We start from the raw sequence: 23,150 nt of genomic DNA, 5'->3' as shown, positions 1-23,150 counted from the left end.
CCATGCACCCTTCAATGTCTTATTTATTCAACCCGGTCTATATAACAATGTATATTATATATTCGGAAGTCAAGGCCAATATTTAGAAGCCGAGGTCAATATTGATATTTTCCTGGTGAATACCAAACCATATTCGCTACTGAAAGAGTCCATAAATATATATAGTTATCCTCAACTACAGGTAAAATTAATAAAGTAACACCTTTTTGCAAATTTTACCTATCATCTCTTATACAAAATGTAATAATAAACTTGTTTTAGTAATGTAAGAGAGTTGACATCTGAAGAATCAACAAAAAAATATATACACTCTTATTTAGTGAAAAGGGATCATTATGCAAATTAAAAACATTTGTCTGAAATGGATGAAATAATCAAATATATCATAATGAAATGTACTCACAAGTGAAAATTTCCTCTAGCAAACAACACATTGGAGGAAAAATATCAACTCACATTTCCAATCAGACCTCATGTCATTTCGTTCACATCTACAGCAATAATTATAATTATATGATGTCCGGTATATGTAAAATGATCGTAATTTCTCCCGGGAGTGGTTTGTAAATATCAATCAAATGAATGAGATGGGATCCCGAATACCTACCATTAGCGATGATTAACATCGCGTGGTTGAACTAAAGCATCCCGGCCTGTCCTATCTGAGAACAGCACCAAAAATTGATTTTGGTTTAGTAATTATGTGAATAAAGTAAATATATTAGTCCTTCGGTAATGTTTGGATAGACATTCGCTGATATTGATATAAGATTAAAAAAGATTACTTTTTGTATCGATGTTACAACAGAATTGTGTACGCTTCTGATCAGCTTCAAGCCAGACAAGCAAGCTGGGTTTTGAAGGTTTGCAGTATTAAGTCTTCCAAGGAAGACGGTAATCATTTAGTATCTGAGAGAATTTTACTTTGTTTTAATGCATCATTGAATCACAAAATCATGAAATCTTCTCATCGCACAAAAGAGTAGTTTCGTTGGCCATTTATGGTTCCGGTGTAATTTTGACACATTTCTTAAATTTCTCTTGAGGTGGGGGTAAATACACCATTTACATCCATGTCCTCTTTTAACCTTCTATATATATTGATACCAGTATACCTTCCTTTCTATATGGTACCAGTCAAGTGACGTAATGATTGTACACAAATTTTGCATACTTAAACAGGGATTTATCAGTACCTTCTCAGGGGCCGAAATTCGGCCCCATTCCCAATTGAAAATGAGTTCAGTTTTTCCCAATTTGGCAGTATTTTTTCCCAATTGGTGAACAATGCTTTTATATTTAATTATCTTGGAAAAACACAAGGAAAATTGTCAGATTGTATGTAATTTTCATCTATTTAAGTCATTTAGCAAAGCTACAGTCATAACACATGTTTAAAAACACTGTAAAAACATCGCCAACTTTTAATCCGAATTTCCTCCGTTTTTCTGAAAATGGTGATATTGTGTAATTATATAGATTTATTAAGTTATTTCTACATACTCAATTGATCTACGAGTGAATGGTAAGGAATGTAGGCATTATTTCAAATAGAAAAAAATATTTTCAATGCATTAATACATATTAAAGAGGACTTTGAGAAAATATATACTTGCAGAAGGTTTATATTTTCCAGAAACAGATTCTGTATACGTAATGACCTAAAGTGGAATCTCATACACACATGTACTACCCTAAGTTGTATAAACACTTTATACTCATTGAAGTCAATTTTACTTTTATTAGTCTGTTATTCATAATTGATCTTGTATGAAGTTGGATCATATATAATTGTCTGTTTGGTTGCCCAAATTAGAGTTCATGCTGAAATATTAAATGAATTACACCTGAATACATGATTTAAGCAACATTTTAAATTTTTCCCAATTTCATCAAAAAGCCGATAATTATTTCCCAATTCCCCAAAAAATGGCATTTCCCAAAATAGGCTGATAAATCTCTGTTAAATATATGTGTATGTACATGTATACCTGTTCGACAAGACTTTACCAGGGGACAACAGTTAGATGATAAATGGAATGAAAAGAACAAATGTAGACATAATTAAAATGCAGCATTTGCTGATAACTAGAATAAAATAATCTTATTTTATAGAATTGATTCCAACGAAATATAAGCTTATTTTGACTCAACTTTGTTATCTGACTTTGGAAAGGATATAAATGAACTTATCTTGTTAATCAATATCAATTTCCAAATCATATAACACATATGAGAGGATTAAATTAACATAAGCCTCCATTCAGTAAAGCTGAAGATTTCAACTTATCCTTTATTTCCGTTAGTCCTAAAAGGTGTTTGTATAAAGTGCAAACTCATCAGTATGCTGTAGATCTTTTATAATGCCATCAGTATACTGTAGATCTTTTATAATGTCATCAGTATGCTGTAGATCTTTTATAATGTCATCAGTATGCTGTAGATTTGTTATAATGTCATCAGTATGCTGTAAATCTTTTATAATTTCATCAGTATACTGTAGATCTGTTATGTTGTCAGCAGTATACTGTAGACCTGTTATAATGTCATCAGTGTGCTGTAGATCTGTTATAATGTCATCAGTATGCTGTAGATTTGTTATAATGTCATCAGTATGCTGTAGATCTTTTATAATGCCATCAGTATACTGTAGATCTTTTATAATGTCATCAGTATACTGTAGATCTGTTATAATGTCATCAGTGTGTTGTAGATATGTTATAATGTCATCAGTAGGCTGTAGATCTGTTATAATGTCAGCAGTATACTGTAGACCTGTTATAATGTCATCAGTGTGTTGTAGACATGTTATAATGTCATCAGTATGCTGTAGATATGTTATAATGTCATCAGTATGCTGTAGATCTGTTATGTTGTCAGCAGTATACTGTAGATCTGTTATAACGTCATCAGTATACTGTAGACCTGTTATAATGGCATCAGTATGCTGTAGACCTGTTATAATGTCATCTGTATATTGTAGATATGTAATAATGCTATAGATTTGTTATTATGTCATCAGTAGGCTGTAGATCTGTTATAATGTCATTTGTGTGCTGTAAATCTGTTATAATATCATCAGTGTGCTGTAAATCTGTTATAATGTCATCAGTGTGCTGTAGAACTGTTATAATATCATCAGTGTGCTGTACATTTGTTATAATGTCATCAGTATGCTGTAAATCTGTTAAAATGTCATCAGTGTGTTGAAGATATGTTATAATATCATCAGTGTGCTGTAAATCTGTTATAATGTCATCAGTATACTGTAGACCTGTTATAATTACATCAGTATGTTGTAGATCATTTATTAAATCATCAGTATGCTGTAGACCTGTTATAATGTCATCAGTGTGCTGAAGATATGTTATCATATCATCAATGTGCTGTAAATTTGTTATAATGTCATCAGTATGCTATAGATTTTTAATAATGTCATCAGTATGCTGTAGATCTGTTATAATGTCATCAGTATGCTGTAGATCTGTTATAATGTCATCAGTGTGTTGAAGATATGTTATAATGTCATCAGTATGCTGTAGATCTTTTATTAAGTCATCAGTATGCTGTAGATCTGTTATAATGTCATCAGTGTGCTGTATATATGTAATAATGCAATAGATTTGTTATTATGTCATCAGTATGAGGTAAGTCTGTTTTAATATCATCGGTATACTGTAGATATGTAATAATGCCATAGATTTGTTATTATGTCATCAGTATGCTGAAGATCTGTTATTATGTCATTGGTATTCTGTTAATCTGTTATAATATCATCAGTGTGCTGTAAATCTGTTATAATATCATCAGTGTGCTGTAGATCTGTTATAATGTTATCAGTGTGCTGTAGAACTGTTATAATGCCATTAGTATGCTGTAGATCTGTTGTATTGTCAGCAGTATGGTGTAATAATGTCACCAGTATGCTGTAGATATGTTATAATGCCATCAGTATGCTGTAAATCTGTTATAATGTCATCAGTATGCTGTAGATCAGTATACTGTAGATCTATTATGTTGTCAGCAGTATACTGCAGACCTGTTATAATGTCATCAGTGTGTTGTAGATATGTTATAATGTCATCAGCATGCTGTAAATCTGTTATAATGTCATCAGTATGCTGTAGATCTGTTATGTTGTCAGCAGTATACTGTAGACCTGTTATAATGTCATCAGTGTGCTGTAAATTTGATATAATGTCATCAGTACGCTGTAGATCTTTATGTTGTCAGCAGTATACTGTAGACCTGTTATAATGTCATCAGTATGCTGTAGATCTGTTATAATGTCATCAGTATGCTGTAGATATGTTATGTTGTCATTAGTATGCTGCAGATCTGTTATGTTGTCAGCAGTATACTGTAGACCTGTCATAATGTCATCAGTATGCTGTAGATCTGTTATAATGTCAGCAGTATGCTGTAGATCTGTTATAATGTCATCAGTATGCTGTAAATCTGTTGTTAAAATTATTACACTTCAACTCCTATAATTTATGTTATGTAATAATTGGTAAGACGTGGCAATGCCTTTAATAAGGATTAGTGAATGTTAGATATGTCTTTCATAAATTTATATAATAAAACAAATGTAGCCTTTTTAATTAGTACCTTCACTAAAATACTATTTAGTCTTTCAGTATAAAGGATACACAAATACATTAAAAAGCATAATTTATTTTCATCAGTAGTCTCTGATTGTTAAAAAAAGACAAAAGCGAAAACTTGTGGTTTGTTCCCATTATTTTCAAATTTTTGTTTTGTAAATTTCTGTAAAAAATATTGTACCAAATGTAGCCCTTTCATTCAGTCAATCCATAGATATTTCGACTTCGCAGAAAAGCATATCGACCGAGAACTTGAAAGGGCTATATCTGTATTTTATATATATATATATATAGAGAGAGAGAGAGAGAGAGTTACATTGTGTCATGTCTGAGTTAATCTACGCTTATCACAGTCTTTGACCTCGACCTTCTGATCCTCAAATGAATAAGTTTCACTCACTTGGCATATAGCATCTCTGTAGCAAGTTTTGAGTGCTCCACATCTGGCCAGTTGCTGTATCCCTTTGCAACTTTTTTGCAAGGAATTTTGAGTAGGTTTTAAGTACAGTATTTGATCTTACTTGCATTTCATTTCAAGATTCATCGAAAAAAGTTTAAAGTAGTTCATTACCTCTTGGAGTAGGACGGCACTACTTTGACCTAAAACATTGAAATTTGTCAGATTCATATTTTTTTTCAGAAAATAATGAATGTTTGGAATTTTAAATAAGGTTCCGTGTTTATGCCCCGTTCACAGATTTGTATTGTATGTAGTTTTACTGAGATCGATCATTGTTCGTTATCCTCACCTTTTTATTATAAGACCTGATACAGTTTATCCAGACACATTTAAAGTATCAGGTCATATATATATTCAGACCTTTCAAAACTGAAGTTCATTTCTTTAGCATAAATAGTAGGTATTTAATTAAAAGATATTGGAAAACGTATCAAGATATTCACAAAAATAATTTTGGATGCAAAACTTGTGAAAACCCATATATATATGCGACATGTATGTAATTTATGATATTTTCTATCTAAACATAACACTATCAGGGAGATAATTATGCCAGCCAATCTTGCTGCTGAATATTTCAGGAGCAGGATTTGGACTGGAAGGGTATAAAATTGATTTAGGTTGTACTTCCAAGCTATTAACACGTTCATGTTTGACCTATTATTGAAAGCGTAATTTGGAAAAATACATTACTGTAGGATAAAACATTAATTTTACAGAACACCCTATTTTTACACCTCTTTTGTTCTATTGAAGCAGGGAGGACAATACAATATATGTTTGTCATTTTCTAATAAACCGATATTCAACAAATAATTTTATGGACCACAAGTGGAATATTTTAATAATGCATCGACTATAACGATAAAATCAATAAGACATACTGAACAGGTAGTCCTCGTACTCGACTGCTCGTCTAACTATCGATTGTTTCTCTAATTCATTTGATGGCAAATGATAAGGGGTAACACCTTGGACAAATGAACACCTCTCCTCCAAATTAAATTACATGTATCTCCCTTTTACAGCTATCCTCATTCACTTCTTTAACTACCCACATATAAAAAAAGATATGAAACTAAAATTTTATACTATCCTGCTTTCATTTTTGAAAAATTCACAGCAGTGATGGTAATTGACAGTTCATCAATCATTGAAGAGGATAAAAACCTATAATCTTTATCGTTTTATTACATCAATTCTGGACAATGACATGCCATCTTAACAAAAAAATATTTTCTCGGCATCGACTGCATTCTGATTTTGTTCAGCAGATGGAGAAATAACGGGACAGAGTTGTTTTTTTTTCAGAAACACATCGTGTTATTCACTTCGATAACCAACGCAATTTGTTTTACTTGATAGACCAAAAAGGAAATCTGGCATATTTATGATAAAGACAGCCTCATGATTACAACTTAAGTAAGTAAGCTTGCTACAAGCTGTACCCATTTAAGCGAAAAATCCGTCCAAATCGGTTAAAGCGAAATGACGAGGTCCAAATCCGTCCAAATCGGTTATATAGTTAGCGAAATGACGGGGGGCAAATCCGTCCAAGTCGGTTATAGTTAGCGCAATGACGAGGTCCAATTTAAGATGTAGCCCACATTTTATCTCCAACTGCCAGTAACTTTACAGCATCAATTAGATTCAAGCCATACACAAAAAAAATATTCATCGAAAGATCATTTTTGTTTTACATGTTCACAAAAGGTTTGTGGTCCATAATATTTCGAATTTATAGTCTTCTGACATTTTGTTAAATATCTTGGTTATTTTATTTGCAAAATGAACTCAGAATAAGAAAGCAATTTTTCATCAACTTATGCAACAAAAGTTGTTCTTGACACACTTAATTTTCGATTGTTGTACATGGAGCATATCTATAAACAAGATTTTGTTTCGGTGAAGTGCTTCACAATCAGAAAATCTTTATTGTTCAGATCATACAGAATTTTACGATAAGAAGAGGATGTTTATAATGTATATGCCCCGGTTTCTAGTCAGTTATAATCCGAAGACGAAATACGAGAATGGCGAAATTAAGTCTTGAAATAAGCATCAATACATTGCAAAGCTAAAAATATTTTCTTGGTGACCATTATTCAGTAATATTAATATTTACTGCTGAATCTGAAAGGCGAATAAAGAAAGCAGCATAGCAACCATGCGAGTAGGGTTCCAAATAAACTAAAGCAAGAAAGAAAAAAGATACTTTTAAGATAAGCTTAAAATTTAATAGCTACATACCCCTCATTGGCCACAGCACAGGTTCCAACTTGAATCATGGATATATATTGTGTATGTGTTTGTCTAAAACAAAATGCCCCACTCAGACTTACTAAGGTCGTATCATGCAAATGTACACTAAATAAGCCAGCAGACTAAATCCTGGACCAATTGGCAAAAACCATTACATAGTTCCCCATGCTCACAGGTTTAGGCAAACGGAAAAGAAAGACAAAAAGAAAACTAAAATGCGCAATTCAAACGTTTGTCTTCTACGTAAATCCTTGTGATGTTGGAAATATTGAAACTTACAGTACACAATTCACTAAGGGTACTTTCTGCGGCGACTTCGTGCCAAACGATGTTGGAAAAAATTGTCGACCTTCCGTGTTCTGCTGGAAATTCTACTCTATATTGAGCTGCCAGTTTAAAGTCGAGAAAATAGAACCGTGTCACAGAATCCAACTTTTTCGATAACTGAAGAAGATTACATCTGTTTAATGTGACAGAGATTATTTTGATTTTAACAGGTTAACGGTCAAGCAGACGACATGACCTAATCCAATAAAGCGAACAGACAGACTCAATACAATTGATTCTTTCTGAAGAACACGTCACATTATGTCAACCTCCATATTGAGCTGGTATCAATTATTTAACATCACACCATTTTCTTGGAAGAATTTCTAGTTCGTCACTAGCTCCATGGCTCCTGTATTCATAATGACGCGGGTCATGTGACTTTGAAATGTGGCTGGCAGACGACAACTGAATTTTTATGTCAGGTTTCCGTGGGGCTTTGACAAGTTATCGGTATCGAGGTTCAGATTAACCGATTACATAACGATTATTTTCGCCGATTGTCAATATCAGTCCATATTCTGGGGGTAAAAATATCTCCTGTCACTTAATGGCATAAAATTAAATAAATCAATATTCAGTCATTGCTGAAATCACTGCACCGTGACTTATTGTATAAATAGACAAGTATTAAACAGTCATTAATTTCTACAGCATCTGTGTTGCAATCATTTCAATTACTTATTAACAATAAATCATATTTGACAAACTTATGTGATAGATATTTTTGTTTTCTTTATCCGATGACAGGGTATGTAATTAATATTTTTTCGAGGTTTGATTTGATGCGAATTACGTAAGATACAAAATAATTATATATCATAAAGAATGATTATCGTAGCTACGTTCAGATTCGATTGGATTTAAATATTGCTGATATTCTAGAGCTTATGCAGGAAAATCAATGATGACGCGAAACACAGCACACTGAAGCATAATTGTCAAGAGTGAATGTAATCGGCGAGAGAGCCCTCCAAACATGTAATCACACGCCAGAAAGATTCTGTAGAAATAAGAATATTACCAGGCTATTAACAATTTAAACATGTAATTTGTTTCTTTTCTTGAAATCGTCTCTCCGATGCTACTATTCTGATGAGGTCAGATAAAAATAATGACGATAATTATCCTTTCTCTGCATGACTCCAAGTATACATTCTGTACATTCAATTACTAGTATACCCATTTCAAATTTCAAAGAAAATACATCTGAAAATGTTTGATACTTTTGCAAAGAATTGTATTTCAGTTTCTGCTGGACATCATGTGAGATAAAACCATGAGCTGACTGATTAACTTTAAGGTGTAGTCTAGACAGGTCATTTATGTAAGTTAACTCATTAACCTACAATATCCATTCATATCAAGCACTTGGTAAATCACGTCAGACCTAAACAGTTAAAGTAACAAAGGAATTGTACAAATATCTGGGTTGTAATTAATGATGTACACTCTCAACCCGAATGGCAGTTGAGGACTTAAGCAGGATAAACATTGGAAAAAGAGGAAAGTAATTCTCAAATCAGATTTGCTTGAGTCAAAAATCGTAGAAAGGCGACAAACAGTTTAGGGTGTACAATTTCAAATCATCTAAGTTGTACAATACTGAAAAAAAAACACACAGGAGTATTAAAGCATCGAATATTAATACGTATCTCAAATTCGAAGCTGCTATTCCGGAACTATAAAACAGATGTTACACGTAATTAGATATGTCTAAAGAAGCATTACTTTAAGTTCCAGGATCGAACGCGAGATTGACATGCATCAAAATTGAAGACTACTATTTTGCAGCTTTATCAACATTTTATCTATTGTTAACAGACACTCGTTTATGTTGCATTTTGCTGCATATTTTGATTTAAAACCCGTCTTGCTCACCTCCTGAAAGTGACCAAAAGTGTAGCGGGTTTTAAATCTGGCTTATGGAATAATATCATCAGTTGTTATACTTGTGATAAACTCTTTTAATAATTAAAAAATGTTGTTATAAAAGGAATGAGACGAGAGAAAAATACTTTTAAAAACAATGCAATTAGCATTGACTTGGGATTGTTTCCAAGCTGAGGTCGTTAACATGAACTAAATATGAAAGAAGGAAAATTTGGTGAGCCATTTTGTAACTCAATTAAACTGCTTTATTGAATTCCTTTATTTAGTTTATATCACTGTAAACACCCTTTACATAAACATATCTTTGGTTTACAAAGGTTTGCAAAAAAACATTGAACCTTTGAAACATATGCAGTCGCCGATGAGTTAAATAATAACTTACGGAATAAAACAAAGAACGAATATACATTGCTTAAATTTAGTAAACCTTGTTCTAGACGAGTAGACAGTGCTCACACAAATAATTCATCTTTTTGGCAACTCCTATTTTCTTTTATTTTTAATCTGGATACATTTGCGCGAAACATTGTTACACGAAATTTGCCCATTATGTGGTGATTTCAGGGTCTTTTCTGAATGCAATTGACAATAAAGAATGGAATCATTTCTTATTTTCAGAAAATAGTTTAACGATATGTGTATTTTTCCATGTCCAAATTAGCAATAAAACTAATGAAAAATATATGCATGAGTGTAAATTCAATTTTTTCAAAAATTTGACGACAAGACATATTCACCAGGAATAACATCAGAAAGATGGAAATAATTCGGACTTTTCAGTCAAAGAATTATGCCACTATATCGTTAACTGCTAAAAATGGGGTATTGCTTGTTCATACGTACTTTCGAATCGATTCCAGACATTTTGATATTGATCACAGTCAAACAACTTGTTCAACAATCTTGTTCCAGATTATAAACATTAAATCTAGGTCATATATCAGGCTTCTAGTACAATTTCTGCGGTAGTTTGGAACTCTAGTAAGTTGATACATGTATTATGCTTAAACTCATTATATCTTATCCGGCGGTCGCTTGCTTACATGCATCATCTCGTTTGTCAACAATATGTTTGTTTGCTTGTTCAATATCCTTTCGAGAACTTTTTCACTCATATTGAGACGCCCCCACTTGCCGGTGGAGGGCTGTAAATTTAGATCTGTTTTTTGCATTTACGGCCTTTGAGTGGTGAGGGATCTTTTTCGTGCCAGCATGCACTTACTGCGACACGGAACCTCGGTTTATACGGTCTCATCCGCAGGACCGGTCTTCCGTCTCACAATGGATTCGAACTCGCGACGTGAAGACCAACTTCTTACTCCTCAACCCTAGAGCAAACGCTCTAACCACTGCGCCACGCGGGCAACGTCCACAATCCGAGATCAAACTATAGTTAAAACCACTTTTAGGCACATAATTCTTAATCCAAACATTACCATGAATTATGTATCCCAATATTGCCATTTGACTCAAATGTTTTGTGACGATTCAAGGTTAAATGTTAGTTATTTTTAGACTAATCTTTTCATTTTGTGCAAACAATTCAAAACTACAAATTCATGTGTCTGTCTCTATATAAAAAAGGCAGATGTATAGGAAGCTTTCTTTGATTTAATTGAACTAGTTAAAATTTGATGAATGTCCATTAAAGCTTCATCAACCAAATCAACAAAGGCAGCGTTATTCAAACCAGTTACCAATAAAATCTGTTTAACTTAAAAGAAACATAGTCGAAGCAGTTTTTCACATTAATAGAAAGTGTACAATGTGTGTCAAAAATAATGACAGAGTATATTTAAAAAAAACCTAGAAATAATCTCGGTACTTACGCTTCAAGTCTATTCTCTTAATTTCAATACAATCTTCATCAGCACAAAACATATGTCTGATGTACTAGCTCATGGAAGTGTAAATTATGCATTGGGCATCTATCTAGTGATTGTGTTAAATCTTATTGATGCTAGAGAACTCCCAGAACGCCTAGGAACTGAGCACGCTATCACAGTCTAATTGAATTTAGATATCTTGATATTACGCACGTTGATACAAGAGTGAAGAATTAAGGAACTATTGTGTTGCATAATTGATGCGGAATCTCGCACGGTATCAAACAAGAATCAACGTTATATTGACAAGAAGGAAGAATTATTCTGTAAAACAGAAAAATAGTTTCGTCTCTTCCTCTCCCGGCTACTAGCAAGCAAAGAAAAAGATTATATTCGCCAATGACAAAGATTTGATACTTTAACCAAAATAACTGTCTGAAAACTACGGAAGCGTATTAGTGCTACATTATACTCATTTACGTTGGTAATTCCAACTTTAAAGTTGGCTTTTCCAATCTTGGTTTTCCTTAACTGTTGTTTAAAAGCACTCTAGGCAAATTTTGACAAAATATCTGGGCTTTTTTTTTTGCAGTTAAGCTCTTTCTTTCATTCACTTAAGAGTGAAATTGTTCGCAATTTCGCATATATTTCAATAGAAAAACACAAGTGTGTTTTTTCTTCTTTCCCAATATGATCTTATGATCGATGATTCCGAAATTCCAAATTTAAAATCTCGGATCTTGAAGTAAAAGAAATATATGTATCAGTTTGACGAGGTCGGTAGATGTACCCATATATAAATATATGAATATACAGATATTGATTGGGCATGAGGGCAACATATGATTTGTTGGACCTTAAGGTGAAAATGTAGCCCGAGGTCGAAGGCCCGAATCCCAGTCTATAACTGTTTTGTTATACCCTTCACTTCAGATAAACACTAAAATGAAAACATTTGAACAGATTTAATCAATATATAATCAATTACTTTATATGTAAAATTTTGACTCGAATAATAAAAATAAAACAATAGCAGCTAATGAAAAATTAATAAAAAAATCATTATATCACAAAAATTATTTATCACAAAACATACTCTTCCCGTGTCTCTGTCTTTAAAATAGCATACGACAACTCTTGCAGCTCTAAATTTTGGCTATTTCCGTGTCGCCGATATTGAACGACGATTAATTACTTGTGACGTAGCCGTGACGTTGAGGTCTAACATTCTAATGTTGTACTGGCAGGCCGGTTAACAATGAAATTGTTAGACCGATGCAATAAAGATTTCTTTTGTTGGACTTTTTATTAGTAATAAATATATAGAAAGATATTTACTTATAAGGGTATAACAAAGTAAAATAATGTATGATAGAATCAGGACAATTTTGTTTAATGATATACAATTCATGCAACAGAAAAGTGTGTCCTTTGACCTATTCGTCAAAAGGGTGTCACCTCAGTAGACATTCGAGGTCTTTCGATGATAAATATTGATGAAGTCTTTGTTTACCAACATGATCGTTTAGTGCTCTCAAAGTACGCTTTGAAAGAAACTTTTTTTCATGACAAAGTACGTTTTAACGAATTTGAACCTTTTTTTTTTTTTACTTACAACACATCGATATATCCTAATTGCGGACTATATTGGTCTCATTAAAATGAAATTAATGCGAGTCATTTCCTTTTCTGCATTTGCAACTTTTTCTTCATGAAAACATTCAATCAGATTTACCTGGGACATATTGATTATGGTGTTGGTTCGTCTGTCAAGCTGCCAGTATGTGTATTTGCCACAAAATAATGTTTTGGCCATAACTCTATAGTTCTTAATTGACTGGAATGGATTCAGACTTTGATAGCTTGTATCCATGACCTCGCATATGTGTGTCTTTTTTTCCTTTTAAGTAAGGGTTACATCTCAATGTTGAAGTTCTCTGGGGAATGAAATAGAGAAATAATCCCAGGACTATCAATGTACAACCTTTGATTGAAATGCAAAAGAGGAATTATTTCAGGCTTATCGATTGAAATGAGACAGAAAATATTCCCGGATTATCAGTTTAAAATGATATGTAAAGAAATCATATTCCCAGCTATCAGACTTAAGCCTTTAACTGAAATGATAAAGAAAAATCATTCCCGGACTGTCAGTTATATATGATAAAGATAAATCACATCCTCAAACTAGCAGTTAAAACGAAATATGGAGATAACGAACAGTATTCAAGCTCAAAAGTCCATTCAAACAATACAAATCAGGAGCAGAGCAAAACGAACCTCTAAAGCATCAGAGGTGGGATCGGGTACCATGGAGGAGTAAGCATCCCCTACCGACCGGTCACACCTGTCAAGTGCTCCTTGTCATGATCGAGAAAAATTCGAAGAAAATTCACTGTGTAAATAATGGCCTAACAATTAGTATGAAAAACGTCAGTTATGATAGATTGTATTTGCTAACAAGGCCATTGTATCGACCATGGAACTTGCGAAATTATGACATTAATCCAGACTATTGATATTTTTGTTTCATCAACTTGTTTGTCAAAAGCTTGCCTCGTTTTAGAAATTGTTGAGCATGCGTATCGAATCAACTGAGACATAAACTCCATATGCAGTTGATAAGGGTATATTGCTACTTAAGTAAGGGAGGCTGGCGATTGAAAAGTTGAAGTCATCACGTTTATCATAAAGCTTGGTTGTTAGGTTACCAGAGAAATCACCGGACCATCAGCTAAAAACGTTAAAGAGAAATTACATCCCCAGACTAACAGTAAAAAATGTTAGACTATTAGTTAAAAATGATGAAAAGAAATCACATCCTCCGATTATCAATCCAAAAACCTTTGAATGAAATGATAAGAGAAACCATTCCCGAACAAACAGTCTTAAACTTTTGAGTGAAATGAAACGGAGAATTTATTCCTGAACTATCGTCTAAAACATTTGATTAAAATGTTTTAGAGAAACCATTCCCGGACTATCAGTCTTAAACTTTGATTGAAATGATATAATAAAGAAGATATTCCCAGAATATCAGTCTTAAACCTATGATTGAAATGAATTCAAACTTCAGTGAGGTGTTGCTCATTTCCAAAAGGTATGTCATGATCTTGGCTCAAGATAATATCTCAAAAGCCAAGGTTAGGCGATGAAATATTGAAATCGTGTCCTGGTCAGAATTTTGGAAACCATGCTTGAGAATAAACTCAAAATTGAGAATCTTGTTATTGATGACGTACGTGAAAATAACCATGACGCAATAATACACGTGAAAGTGATAAATTATTGTTTCTATTTAAGAAATAAGGTATCATTTTTAAACATCTATCGGGATATAAATACGGGTTGGTCACGAGATCAAATTCCATAAAGCCCGAAGGGCTTTATGGTAAATTTGATCTCGTACCTACCCGTATTTATAGCCCGATAGATGTTTAAAAATGATACCTTATTACTTATATTTAGATTTGTGACTTATTCATATTTTATATTTGCCTGATTATAATCTTTAACGCGTGAAACGTTTTATTTTTCAAACCCAACGGCACGTGTTTGATCCTCTGATTGCGCGTCGACCCTTTATGACGTCACTGAAAAATTACGTCGAACGTTTATGACGCGAGGAACCCGTGTTTATACGGATATAGATACGCATTGCTTTCAATAGTGTTATATAAAAGAAAACATTTGCAAATGTAAATATATGGATATAGATACGCGTTGCTTTTAATAGTGTTATATAAAAGAAAACATTTGCAAATGTAAATATTTACCAAAAAGTGTGCATGGCAAGAAGGAAAAAATCTCTATTCAATTATTATAAGGGATAAAGGAAATGCACTAAATGAAATGTCTTGGACAGTGATACAGTTCAATGTCATCATTCCACGATAGTAGGAACATTTTAAATACAATCAAAACCCTCAAAACGCAAAGGTACAGAGTATACATGTACTTAAGAAAGTTCAAATAAAAACGTTAATTGATTTTAAAATTTGTTTCTTTGCAAACTAAGGGTAAATTGAATCTCATTATGAAACAAAAAACATTCGATACAAAGTATATATGTTTTTTTTTTTGTTTTTTTTTTGTTTGTTTTGTTTTGATTCGTTTTTGTTTTTGTTTTTTTGTAGAGAACCCCTCGAAAAGTCTGCTACATGATTGAATACTTGCTTAGTCTGCCTATCGAAGAACTCACATAAGTAATGAAACGGACTGGAAACATTCCTCTGCGGTCCCTAAGTGTGGTTTAACAAAGATAGCCGCCGCAGCATTAAATCTACAGCTAGACGGATATTGGCTTGCAAACATGAACTCAGAACTTTCTCTCAATATTTCAAAAGAAATAGCCAACGATGATGACAATGTAAAAAACAGAAATACAGTTGATCAACTTACTAAGTGCAAACTTAATATCAAAGAACAAGAGGCTCGTATTGTTAATTTAATGTTTTCTCTGTGTGTTACAATATTGCCGTTATGCCCTGCTGTTCCTAAAGTGCTCTGTGACGTGACTAATATTTGATAATTTATACTGTATACAAAGTTATTTTTCGCCCTATAACACTTGCAAACGATTTCGCCTCCGTTTTAAATTTGCCCAGAGAAATTATTTTAAACATATACAAGTATATTTATTGAATTCGATCAGTTTTGAATTTTGAATTTACGAAAGGGTGTAAAATAAAACGGGGTAAAAATTCGTCTGTATACAGTAGTGTATTGAGCAACACACAGGTTTCCATTATTTTGTAATTAACTTTCAAGTGGCCTCTTAGTATTCATTATTATACCTATATTTTCTGAAGTAAGTTTAGATATATTGTCATTCCCTTTTGCCTGTGAAATCTGTGAAGCAGAAATAAGGAATTTGGGATACAAATCATCATTCATACTGCTTACTGCAACAGACCTATATTTTACAGATGAGTGACCAGTTAGTATCCACCAGTTGAGAAATGACACTTCTGATCTCAATTTGAATCTGCATTACATACAGAAATAGTATCGGGGTCAAGCGAGTCTAAAATCAATTATTATTCAAGATATTTTTAAATGACTTTTAAGTCAAAACGTAAAATGTGCACGAGTTTGGCTCTTGTCGTTGGATTGAAATAGATTTACTTTCAAGGATGGGATAAGATTTGAAACAAGATTTCTGATATTGAAGATAAGTAATAGAAGACCTGGAAAGTAACTATACAATTTTTTTGTACTTTTTAAACATCTAGCGCGCATTTTCGAAGAGAATAATGTTTCAAAATTTACAGGCTGAGTTTTTGACATGCACGCATATTTATTAATTACATACTTGTATTCATCAATCCTTGATTATGAGATATTTGAAACATATACTTACACAGGACAGTGTGGCAAGAACACTCATCTATAATATTCTTACTTCTATTTTTTTATTCTACAAATTCAACGATTTAGTTTAGCAAATATCTTCAGTTCAGACTTACCCGCCGCGATGAAATTGTCCGTGCATTCCAGCCCAAAATTATTTGTGTTGCACATCTTTATAGATACATATATATATGAATATATATCAGATGATGGCTAGTCAACTCAGAAATGGACTCGGTAATTGAATAAAGCTATTGACCAAGACACCAAGAAAGCTTCTTTGAGAAATTGCTTCGTTCGGATTAATAAACCTGATATCAAAAGTTCCCGAAAAGCAAAATCCAAAAGACTCATTCAGCCAGATTGGGCACTTTTTATCCGGATGGTAATTACTTCTATTTTGGTATCAATTCTTGTCATTTCTAATTGTGACCTTTTGGCCTCTGAAATTCATTATGGATCAAAAAGTCCAATGTTTGATAATATTTTAACATATAAATTCACCTGTATCAATCTTATCAAAGATGGCTTGAAATATTTGCAATGTTTCATTGATAACCATTTTCTCATAATATCCAAAGCATTAAATATAGCACCCCATGTCAACACCTACTAACTTAATATAAAAGTGTTGTTTAATAAACTGACTTTAAAGCTAAAAATTATGAGTTAAAGTTAACAGTTATGTTATGCAGATTTAAAAATATTCAAAATGAAGTTCCCTGATATTGCAAAATGTCATATCACAACCAAAGATTCAATAATTAATGTTGTCTTCAAAGTGCTGTTGCACAATGTTCTAAACAACGTTGTATGGTGATCATAAAATGCAACTAGAATTAAGCTTTTTTTTTCAATTATTAAACTTAACATTGTGCTATTGAAGGCTATGGTTGTGTGTCTCTTCGAAATCCTTTACTCTACATGGTCTCAGAATTGATCAGAATGTTAGATGTAAAAGATTTCGTCTGTAGAGCAAATGCATAGGCCATACAAAGGTGGGGATGGAGTCAGTCTAAACACTGAACATGGTCGCTCATGTAGTAGAAAACTAGTTTAATAAGGACACTTATCATTGCCATTGATGCAATTTTTTGGTCAACAAAGAAAACTAATTTACTTGGTCTGCAAGCATTTCGGTCGCTTAATTATCAGAAACGTTTTCATCGTAAAAATATTATTGCTTTTGTTGTTGGTTTTTTTTTTTTTTTTTACATTGAGAAGTTAAGAAGTTATCCGTGTGGCGCAGTGGTTAATACTTAAGAAATGTAGAAAAAATTCGTTGTGTATTAATGAAAAATATTAAAACTATAATCCAGAAAGTAGAGAGAAAGCAAAACCAATTGACCAGTATTGTCAGTCCGTGCTCAGTGATGTGTGCAGAGTGAACAAATTGAACGCACTCGGTAAAACGTAAACAATAACAGAGCTCGTGCCCTGTTTACAAACTCAGGTGTCGTTGTCATTGAATTCTAAGAGTATTCGTGTAAGTTGCAATTCATAAAACTAAGTTATTTTTAATAAAATTAGAAATTTAAAGTTACAAACTATGCAACAATGTCCAGGTCCCTTTAAATAGGTGCCTATGTCAGAAAAGAAGAGATATCCGTTTAGTTAAACAAATTCATGTTTGAAGCCACATAATTTAAGGGGAAGAAGGACCTTTAGCTGAAAAAATACTTGTCATTCAATTTTTTTTATATTTTGTATATTTCGTATTAAGTATGTCCCACATATCTTAAAGCAGTTATATCATTAGGTTTCTTACCTTATTTTAGAGATATTGATTGACAAATATTGTGCCCTACAGTACAGTATCTAAGTGGAGTTTTAATTCTACATGTTTCCGGGCTCATTACTCTGTCCATATTTGGATTTTTAGCGCATATATAAAAAATATGTAAGTGAACATGTATCTTATAAAATATTTCAGAGTATGAAATGGGTTTAAAATTCGAAAAGATAAGTTTCATCTATCACACTGCATCTGGATATGGAAAATTACGAACTTTTTAAGACAACTTAAACAAAAAACGTAATTTACAAAAAATCCTATCATTCGATATTTCAAGTTTAAATTTACGTTGAAATGCAAGTCCTTCAAATTATTGATTAACTGTAAAAAAAAAATTCGAATGGTGAAGCTGACCTCAATATTGCACAGGGCATCGTTAAAGACGACATAAGCAGGACAAAAACTTGTCATGTTTGGGGAAAAACCAACTATGACGTCACACGTAAGCTAAATAGGCGAAATAAGATATACCTACATAAGATTTCCGTCATCAGCCATGCAAAAATAATTTTTGTGTTCCCCGTTTCTCAAAATACTTCATCATATACCGATTATGATCTGTTTTTATATAATAATACCGCCCTTGTATTCACCAAATATGATCTTGCTGTACTAGCAGACCGTGTATGACGTCACCGACTTGTTGGACGTGCAGTTTAAAGAAACAGAGGAGTGGATAAATCTTTTTTCATAATTTGTTAATGTTTACAAGAATGTTAAACTTTTTTTTAATATAAGATGGTAATTAAAGAAAAAAAAATTGTCAAAAATTTATACAAGAACTGATGCTTTACACGTTTTGCACTTATATAAATGGAGACTATGACGTAGTTTAACAAAGTCATGTGACCATGTGTCCTTCATCAAGATCAAAAAATGTTGATGCAGTTGAATAGCTTACAAATGAGTATGTATTAGCATATTAAGTTTGATAAAAAAAATATCATGGATGGTTTCTTTAAAACTAAGCAAAATACAATTTTTAAAAAAGTGAGGTCAAGGTCACAGGAAAGTGCAAGGTCAAAAATTTTTGATATAGTTGAATAGTTCTCACTAATAATGTATCAGCATATTAAGTTTGATAAAAATATGTTGAATGGTTTCTTTAAAACTGAGCTAAACACCAATTAAAGAAAAGTGAGGTCAACGTCAAAGGAAAGGTGAAGATCAAAAAATGTTGATGCAGTTGAGTAGCTTACAAATGAGAATGTATGCATATTAAGTTTGATAAAAAAAAATATATCATGAATGTTTTTTTTAAACTGAGCAAAATGCAAATTAAAGAAAAGTGAGGTCAAGGTCACAGGAAAGTACAAGGTCAAAAGTTTTTGATGCAGGTGAGTAGCTCTCACTTATACGTATCAGCATATTAAGTTTGATAAAAATTATCTTGAATGGTATATCTAAAACTGAACTAAATCTAATTTAAGAAAAGTGAGGTCAGGGTAAAAGGAAAGGGAAAAAATGTTGATGAAGTTGAATAGCTTACATCAATGTGTATTAGCATATGAAGTTTGATAAAAATATCATGCATGGTTTCTTAAAAACTGAGCTAAACACAAATTTAAGAAAAGTGAGGCCAAGGTCAAAGAAAAGGTCAATTTCAAATATGTTGATGCAGTTAAATAGCTTACTTCAGTATGTATCAGCATATGAAGTTTGATTAAACAATCCTAAATGGTTTCTTTAAAACTGAACTAATCACTAATTTAAAAAAAAAGTGAGGTCAAGGTCAAAGAAAAGTCAAGGTAAAAAAATGTTGAAGCAGTTGATAGCTCTCATCAGTATGTATCAGCATAAGAAGTTTGATAACAATATTTTGAATACTTTCTTTAAAACTGAGGTAAACACTAATTTAAGGAAAGTGAGGTCAAGGTCAAAGGAAAGGTCAAGGTCAAAAAATGTTGATGCAGTTGAATAGCTTACATCAGTGTGTATCAGTATATGAAGTTTGATTACACTATCTTGAATGGATTTTTTAAAACTGAGCTTAACACTTATTTAAGAAAAGTGAGGTCAAGGTCAAAAAATGATGCAGTTGAATAGCTTACATCAGTATCTATCATCATAGGAAGTTTGATAAAAATATCTTGAATAGTTTTTTTTGAAACTGAGCTTTGAACTGAGCTAAACGCAAAGCGGGACAGAAGGACGGAAGAAGGACATGACAAACTCTATATGCCCCGGCCATTTTCATGGCGGGGGATAGAAATGTAACTCTTCTGTATCGGAGATTTAAAAAAAATTGTAAAGTGATGTCTCTTTAAGTCGAAACAACTAAAAATTAATCCTTGTGGGCAACAAAATAGTCTCCATTGCACGTCTCCATCACATTGCTAACTAAACCAGAAGGTGACGAGGAAAGTATATATGGAGTAATTGTAGGATATGATATTGTAATCAGCACTAACAATCAGTACCATATAAAAGATTTATTGGAAAATTCTTTGTCCACAGTTAAGATTTCAAATTTTTATATAAATCTGATATTACATGTACTTATATGATCGTCATGAAAAACAACCGAAACTAGATGTTATGAGACCGTGTTTGCCTCTATATGTACTCTCCTTCGTAGTGTAACTAGCGGCGAGGCAAAAATAGTTATTCTGTAGTTTCATAAATATTGTAGAAAAACCCCATATATATGGCATTGAAACACTGTGTGACTATGAGGGCAACTTTGCTTATAGAGAAATACAGTAAAGTATAAATAAGATTAAAGCAAATGTCACGTGGTCCTCAGGCAAGTTTCACTTCGTTAAAACGGGGTCGCGTACGAGAAACATTCGAGGCCATTAATGGTAAATATTTTCAAATTTTAATTTACAAATAAATATGTCGACACGCGTTGAAATTAATGATAATTTACTACAAATAATACTTAAGGAACCTAGTCCAAGGTATGCAAAATTAAGACGATATCTCTATAAAAAGCACAAATAGAAGCATATCTTTAGCAATACGGAAGTAAAATTCTGCTAAAACTGTTTTATTCTCGGACTCTTATAATGCCCACGTGGGAGCTAGCGTTAAATACCAACTCAGTCTAATGACAACAAACAAGATAACAACGTTGTACTATATTTATGACACTGGACAAGAGTAATATGTCTACTTACTAATGTCATGGTAAGTTATTCTCTACTCTTCGTGGAGCAGAAAGGAGAATTTTAGCTGAATAAGCCATCCATAACAATTACAGATTATGACAAGCATCATAATTCATCGGATGATTATTAATAACGACCAGAGAGAATCGATCACAGCCATTTATACTGCTACAATGAATGGCCTAGCTATACATAGACAGTAACGGAGATCTGGAGATCGATACAACAGACAAAGTAAAGTAGTCCTGACAATGATATACGACCAGACTCAATCAGTCCTCACAGGTCTCGATTTTAATAACGATATTGACGATGACGAATCTACAAGTCAGTGTCCATGAAATGAAACACTGTGCAGCAGAAAATAGATCCACATTTCCCATACGGTACAGATGTCATATTTAGTTTCCAAACATAATCAAACTAGAGAGAAGTCTGTTATCACTTGGATTCATTCTATATCGTAGTCATTTTATCATAAATGCTATAGAAAGTGATCGTTTGTGGGATCTTTATAAGTACATAAAAGATAAAAAAAAAAGACACTGAGGAATAAACTTCCTAAACTTACTGCACGATAAGTAGGCAATATTGTACCTCTGTTGAATATTTACTGCAAAATAAGTAGGCAATCATCTCTGTTGAACACCTCCTTGGGGTTTTCCCTACAAGGTCTGGGAGATAGGGGAACAAATTTTGGCAGGACCCAACAAGTACATTACAATTTAAACATTTACAAGTATTTACACACGTTTGAGGGGTTTAGGGTGTCTATCTCTAAATTCTATTTCTGCAAAAAACAAGCAAATTCATAGAATTATGGTCCCCCGCTTCGGTGTCTTAGTGGTTAGAATGCAATTATTTATAGCATGTTGTAACTGTCCTATTTGTGTTTCCTTTCTTGTCTGTGCATCATACATAAAAAGACATAAATTATTGCATTATTAACAGTTATGGCAAAGGTTATAGCTTCTCAAAACTACATCAAACTTCAAGATCAAGGTCATGAGGTCAAATATCATAATACAATCCAAAAGATCTTGTCACAAGTAATGCACATGTGAAAAAAAAAATGAAAGCCTTATCTCTTCTGGAGCAAAAGTTATGGCCAAAATTAAAATTTTGATTAAAAGGTCAAAATTCTAGCTCAAGGTCATGAAGTAAAATATGATATATCTTTTTGAAAGGTGTTGTCATAGGTAATGTACGGGTAAAAATATGAAAGCCCTATCTCCTCTCGTTCAAAAGTTATTACCAATGTAAAATTAATTTGAAAAAGACTAGATTAGACTTCAATGTCAAGGTCACTAGGTCAAAAACCAGAGTACATTCGGAAAGGTCTTGAAACAGGTAAACAACATGTTAAATGTAATTCCTTATCTTCTCTCTATCAAAAGTTTTCAGCAATTTTTAAATTTTTTGAAAATTAAGTAAAACTTCAAAGTTTTGAGATTTAAAATCATAGTACATTTGGAAATGCTTGTCACAAGTAATATACGTGTCAAATATGAATGT

At 32.6% G+C, this 23,150-nt stretch overlaps 1 protein-coding gene across 10 annotated transcripts in view; it reads right to left on the bottom strand.

The window, feature by feature from the left end:
* Positions 1 to 23,150, bottom strand: part of LOC133175039 (potassium voltage-gated channel subfamily B member 2-like) — a 66,730-nt gene that overhangs the window by 18,999 nt on the left and 24,581 nt on the right. Inside the window, exon 1 of one of the 10 annotated variants that reach the window (XM_061310130.1) lies at positions 7,318 to 7,523. The exons of 8 other annotated variants lie outside the window; for them this stretch is intronic. In XM_061310130.1, coding sequence (XP_061166114.1) covers positions 7,318 to 7,355 — 38 coding nt within the window. In that variant the 5' untranslated portion in view covers positions 7,356 to 7,523. Of the gene's footprint in view, positions 1 to 403; positions 536 to 7,317; positions 7,524 to 23,150 lie in introns of those variants that run through there. One more of the 10 variants, XM_061310134.1, reaches the window with a different exon arrangement.

The sequence above is a fragment of the Saccostrea echinata genome, unplaced genomic scaffold, assembly GCF_033153115.1.
Source record: "Saccostrea echinata isolate AGI-Se365-2 ecotype Australia unplaced genomic scaffold, CSIRO_AGI_Sech_v1 ptg000060l, whole genome shotgun sequence".
Lineage (NCBI taxonomy): Eukaryota > Metazoa > Mollusca > Bivalvia > Ostreida > Ostreidae > Saccostrea > Saccostrea echinata.
This window is presented reverse-complemented; position numbering and strand designations above follow the sequence as displayed.